General features: G+C 30.1%; 1 protein-coding gene across 1 annotated transcript; it reads left to right on the forward strand.

Moving 5' to 3' along the window:
- The first annotated feature begins 5411 nt into the window (after window positions 1-5411).
- LOC111679004 lies at window positions 5412-6506 on the forward strand. Its single transcript, XM_023440484.2, has one exon. The coding sequence runs from the start codon at window positions 5606-5608 to the stop codon at window positions 6386-6388; it is 783 nt and encodes a 260-aa protein (XP_023296252.2). The 5' UTR covers window positions 5412-5605; the 3' UTR covers window positions 6389-6506.
- Window positions 6507-6800: the final 294 nt, after the last annotated feature.

The following is a 6800-nucleotide window of genomic DNA, read 5'->3' on the forward strand; positions in this document are numbered from 1 at the left end:
ATATAATGAGACATGGACCATGTTAAGTTGTTTGAAAACAATATGGTCCATTTCCTGCATTACATAGGACTCTCATAATATTAGCAAATTAGTAGTTTTGGAATTAGTCTGACGTAAAGAATTGGCTTAAGTAGTTCTCAGTGAGAACTACATGAACTTATTCCATTACAACTTAACTTAATCTATAATATATATTTAGTAATACACTTCTTCTTAATAATACAGGTACAACATAGTGAAAGTCCTGCAATACCGTAAAGAGTACGAAAAAGACATCCATCTCAATATTTATCCGCAAGATTCCGTCTACGCATGAAGAAAACATTCATTCCGGTATTTAAGATTCCGTTTAGGCATGAGGTTCGACATCAAATAAGGGATCGTGTAATATATTTAAGTATAAATAAAATTATATTTAGCAAAAATTGTAATAAAAGATTATAAAATAAATTCAAACCTAAAATTAATATTTTACTTTACATTGAATGGAAAACAGTAGATTTTAATGATTTGGTAGGTAAAATTTTGTCAGTAAAATTAACTGAAAAAAAATCAGAATTTTTAATAATTTTGTAGGTAAAAATTAGTAAAAATAATTGAAAAAACATTTATTTTACACATTTTTTTTTTTTGTTAGTTAAAATAAAGTTTGTTTTTTGTTAGTTAAAATAAAGGAAAAAACTTTTGTTTCTACATAATTTGTCAGTTATAAAAACAACATTCAAAAATAATTGAAAAACTCCTTTGATTTAAGTGAAAAGTTTGTAGTCCGTTTTTTAAATGAAATTTCATTTGTTTTAAATTTCTTTTCAGTTGTATTTACCTACATAATATTTTGAGTGATTTTAGTTATTATTTTTATATTTATTTATTTTATTTTGTATAGCAAAATGCTTCTTTATTTTACAAAATTTTTAATCCAATTCAAATTAAAAAAAAATGTTTTTTAAATTGAATTATCCCCAGGAATTTTCATCAGATTTCGTAACGAACTCCGACCAACAACTCTGCACATTTTTTCGAATTTCCTCGGACAAAGAGTTCCGAATTCCGAGCAACCATTTATACGATTTTCGTAACAAATACTGACGGAATTTGGATACGAAATCGGCATCTCGTGCAGATACGAATTTGACAAAAATTATTTATGTACGTAAAGTCTAATGAAAATTTTAAATGAAATTCCATCCATATAAAAAAAGAAAATAAAAATCATATGATTTTTATTTTTTGTATTTACACGGTTGGTATAAAACAATAAAAATGTCAGATGGAAACAGCTGTTTCACTTTTTTTGTATGTGTTTACAGAAAAATACATTCCAGATCTAATGCGTCCTGCTTGTTTTTTGAATCATTTCAAAAAATGAAGAAATCCAACCAACATGGGATAACCTGACATTTTGAGTGTTTAATACACCGCCAACAAACTAAAGAGTTAAAAAAATATTATTATAATTAATACTATTATTTTAATTATTGGAATATTTAATTTTTTTACTAATATTTTTTCTCTTTTAGCCTGTGGTAGCTGCGTTCTACCGCATTGACCTGGTTCACACTAGGAAACTTTTTTGGGAAACTTCTGATTTTTGTGTGTGAGAGAAAGAAATATCAACCATCTCTTTTTCTCACAAAAACAAAAGTTTTTCAACAAAAGTTTCCCAGTGTGAACGAGGTCCTTTTTAATCATTATACACCAGGGTTGGCAAAATTGGTACATTGTACTTTTTTGGTACTACTCGGTACAATGAAACACCATTGACCTATTTTGTACAATTTTAAAATATGAAATTATTATTAAAAAATTATTTTTTTTAACACCAAGTTTAAAGAACTACCGACTCCGAACAAAATTTTAATACACTTCGGAAGAAGATATTGTAATGAATACTGGAATAGATTATAACCAGACAACATTTAACAAAGAGAGTACTTTTGAGTTTTACTTTTTTCCGATCGCTTGTCTATTTTTTGTAGTAAGTAGTAAATGGGCTATTATTTAGACTGGGCAGTCTATAGACTAGTATTCGGTCTAGTTTATAGATTACTCAATACTTAAGACCATAGAGAGACAATAGACTATCTTTTGACCAGTCTAAGAACCAGCTTTTAAGTACCTTTAACTAGAATTAGTCTTTGGACTAGTATAAAAGCTCTAAATTATAGTTTATTGTCTTGTTATAGACTAGTCGACCATCTATTTTATGGAATAGTTTATTGCCTTGTCATTAGACTAGTATATTGACTAATATACTAGAAATATTGATTAGTTTACTGAATGAAAAAGTCGGTTTAAAATGTTTAAGTTCTAAATTTATATAAATTTTGCACTAACATAGGTTTGGTACAATCTGACACAAAAAAGTACACTTTTAAATTCGGTTTTGTACAATTTGAAAAATCCACACCTCGATGAATGTTTATTTCTCCCACCTGCCTTTCCAATTGTATTTCTCAAGCTGGTCATCTGACATCTGTTGGCGCTCCTTTTACTTTATAATAACATGTTTTCTGTAACGAAATTTAAATATTTAAATAAAAAGTGTTTTGGTTTTTTACCATAGCTTGAGCAAACTCCAGAGTAAGGAGTTTAACTTCGACTTCCTACACCACCTCGATTGTCCTTAAGGAAGCACATCGGCGATTTCGTCTATAATGTCGTCATTAACTTCGCCAGTCATACGGTGTACTGAAGTTTCAAATTTCTTGATGGCCATCTTGCCTTTCATTCTGGAAAAATTCTGGATATTCTGGAAAAATGTGTGAAACTAATAATACTTACATTTGTTTCCAGAGTATTTTATCGGCCATTTGCTGTTGATCAGCAACAATTGAATTTTTACCACTATTTAAAATGCTTTGGTTTGTTATAATGTTGTTTTGCTTAAATGAGAAAATATTTATAAAATTAATAAATAAAAATACCTTTCTTTTTTTGTAGCGGATGAAGTTGATTTCACATCTCTCGCATCAACTTTAATTATTTAATAACATTTTTTGATTAGAACGGACTGGTTTGCTAAGGAGTAAAATTTATTAAAATATATGCAAATATTTTTAAATTAATTTTTTCCTTACCGTTTATTTGTTGGATTTCCTCACCAATCCCCTTAAATATGTTTTACAATTTAATGTAAATAAACGAAAACATTCTATTTCTATATATAAAAATGATTATGTGTTTGTTTGGACTTTATAGACAGCTAAACTGATTTTTCAGAAATTTTCACAGTGTCTTCCTGTAGGTCTGGAAGGAACTATAGCCTACTTTTTACTTCAATTTTCAATTTTAAGTGGGCGACGCGCCACGCACTCAATAAAAATAAGTTGCTTATCTCAGAAATTGCAAGAGTTGCAGTTTTTAAATTTTGTATAGACAACTTTGACATCCATTAAAACATTTTTAGATAAAATGAGCAGAATGGCTGTGGCAGTGGGCGTGGCACCTTCCATATGAAGAAAATTTGTATATCTGAGAAAATATAAAACATACAGTCCTGAAATTTTGTCGTCAATATTATTATTTAAGGAAGAAGGGAGCGTACTAGCAATAGGGGGCGTGGAAGCCCGCATATGAATTAAATACCAAAATTCGCATATCTGGGAAACTATTAGAGTTAGAACCTCCAAATTTTGCACGGAAAACCTAAGTATCCATGTAAACGTTTTAATAAATGGACAAGCTACCAATGGGGCGTTGCTCCTCCCATATAAATAAAATATATATTTTTCAAGACCAACTTTAACATTTATGTAAATAAATTGGCGTTGTGGATTGTCTGTGAAACTAATACACCTAAAATCTTCAAATTTTGCACTACCTTAATGTGTCCTTATTCTTTGCTAAAACAAAAGCTATCTTTCTCCTTATTATGTTTAATACTGAAAATTCCTAATTTAGAAACCAGGTTTTATTTAAGTCCCTGCCTTTGTTCTAGCCTAAGGAATATCTGCTGCAAAATTTGATTCGGTTTCTTTACAATTCCTTTAATATACTGCATATTATTTTCGAATTTGTATGCTGAAAAAGAATCTAATGGTCCGAATTGCTTAACACAATGCTAACGTAATTAGCTATGAATATTAAAACTAATTCATCACCATATAATCTACCAAAGAAAACAACAAAATCTTCTAAAATTTTTTGGGACATTTCTCTAGACAGAAGCCATGTTGCACTATGTAACGAGAAAAAATGATAAGTAATACCGATCACTGCTAATACAATCTTGCATTGGTTCGATTATTTGAAATTCTCGCATAAACACAAGATCTTTAGCGATATGCTAATGTTTAAATCATGCATGTTTCATCTAAATCTAACCACTCCGTCATCACTTGCCCTCTAATTAAACAACATCATTGTCATGTAACTTAATTATAAAATTTTACATTTACGATTAAAACATAAACAATTAAGAGTGCTATATTCGGCTGTGCCAAATCTTATATACTCTTCACCATAGTGTATTTTAGACATATTAGTTTTATAAATTCTAATTTTTTTCCAAAAGAAAAACTCAACAACGCTAAACGAAATAAAAAACAAAATACACAAGGCAATTAAACCAACAGACATCTGAACATAAATAACGAAAAACAAAAAAAAAAAAAACGCAATAAAACCAACCTACGTCCAAATATACGAACAAAATTCACAAAAACAAAATACGCAACTCAATGAAGCCAACGGCATCCAAACATACAAAACAAAATACACAGCTGAATAAAACCAAATACATTTGCATACGCACATGTACATCTTTTTAAAATTCACAGTATTGTTGTTGCTTTTTTAACAAAGCATGGAAAAAAATGCCTTTTTTGATGAAATTTTCAGAGGTTGTCTCGGATTTTTGCTCATATCTTCGTTACTTATAGATCGATTTTGCTGATTTTAAATAGCGATCTTCTCGAAAGCATGTCTAACAGATTTATTGAAGTTTCGGATCTCGCCGATATCTGGGGTCTGACTGATTTCAACAGACAGACAGACGGACATGGCTTAATCGACTCCGCTATCTATAAGGATCCAGAATATATATACTTTATAGGGTCGGAAAATTATACCATAGAAATTACAAACGGAATGACAAACTTATATATATACCCTTCTCACGAAGGTGAAGGGTATAAAAGTAATCAAGTGTATTTTTGTACAGTTCTTTAACACGATTAAAATAAAAAACCAAAACATGTAGACCAGTGTATTCATTTTTGTCAGGAATAACGCCAATTTTTTGGTCTCTATACAAACTTGACTCTCCTAATGTACTTATAAACAATTGTATTGAGACAATTGTATTAGCGCCAAAATTTCACTGATCGTTTGATAAAAATAAACAGTGAAGAAAAATATATGTAAATACAAGCATTTGTATATCACAATCAATTTTCAATCGAATTAGTTTGATTTGCAATCTTTATTATCTTACATTAACAACATCAACAACGGCGGCATCGGCAACAACGCAATCTGTCCGAAGAGAATTGCATACAAATATTTAGAATTTCCTATTCCGGTAAATATTACTACAGAAAATATTTGAGGTCGGTCATTGACTAGTTTTGAAAATAAATTTATATATACATACATAAATTTAATGGCGTCACGAGTCGATTATAAGAAAAAATTAATGGATTATAGAAAATCCATTGGAACGACAACTCCAAAAACTGTGGCATTTAAAGAGCCAACTTCGCAATCAGATGAAGATACTTCTTACAATTATCCACATCTACAGCGATATCAACAATTCTTAGCAATATCTCCTGAAAAAGAATCGATTGATGAAAATAGAAAAAGTGCTTCGAGAGAGCCAACGAATTCAAAAGTGCCATCGCCACAGCCATCAGTAGATATATTGCCAACACCTGGATTTGTAAGGGAAAGCAGTTTTCTGTCAGAACCCATTGGCCGGTACTCTAACTGGAATAGTCATCATGCTCTTCTTGCCTCTCAGCCATGGTGCTGTATTGGTGATTTAATGGCGTTTTGTGATAAATACGAATTTAAAGCCATCAGTGTCACAGATGTGCAATCACATGCCAATATAGTCAGTGAAGTTCGATCATTACTTAATGGGAAAGCGCCATTCGATATGCGTCGACGTTTTCCAGGAAACATCCGAAACGAAGAAAATCTATTGGTATGCATTGGTCGTTGTCCCAGTATTGAATATCACTTGGAACGAATATTGACCGCATTTCGCCGGCCATTAAATAAACTTTCGACGGAGAAACAAAATGTCGCAAAACAAAATTTCCACTTAGCCATTCGAGAATTACATCTAGATATATCGGCGCGTATATCAGAAATTCGTCTTTATGATCGAATGATATTCGAAAAGGAATTTCATTTAAAGTGGCAGGACAGTTTGGAATAGAATGTGGAAAATTGAATGCCCTTTTTTGCATGAATTATCATTAAAAAAAATTTAAAAGTAGATATAAATAAAAAACTTTAATAGAGTTTTAAATATATTTTATTTTTTATATTTTTAACGGACGCATTATTTTAATACTTCACAATAGGATAGGAACAATTTATAATTTTTTAATGTTGCCGATTAAAAAATATTTACAAATGAAAAATTCAGAGTATTTATGAACTTTTGTTTCTGCAAAAACTTCGTCAATAAATTGCTTATTTCTTAAATAATATTATGTATTTTAAAAAAATAGATACAATTTTGTAAAGTTCATCGGCCTATTCTGCATGTGAAATTAATTAGGGGATATGTAACATCTCAAAATATTTTTAAAAAGGGGACAGGTTAAATATGGTCCTTACCTTAT

This window comes from Lucilia cuprina, chromosome 2 (genome assembly GCF_022045245.1).
Source record: "Lucilia cuprina isolate Lc7/37 chromosome 2, ASM2204524v1, whole genome shotgun sequence".
NCBI classification, from domain to species: Eukaryota; Metazoa; Arthropoda; class Insecta; order Diptera; family Calliphoridae; genus Lucilia; species Lucilia cuprina.

Coding starts and splice junctions, on each gene's coding strand:
- LOC111679004 (XM_023440484.2), top strand. CDS start 5,606: ATGGCGTCACGAGTCGATTATAAGAAAAAATTAATGGATTATAGAAAA.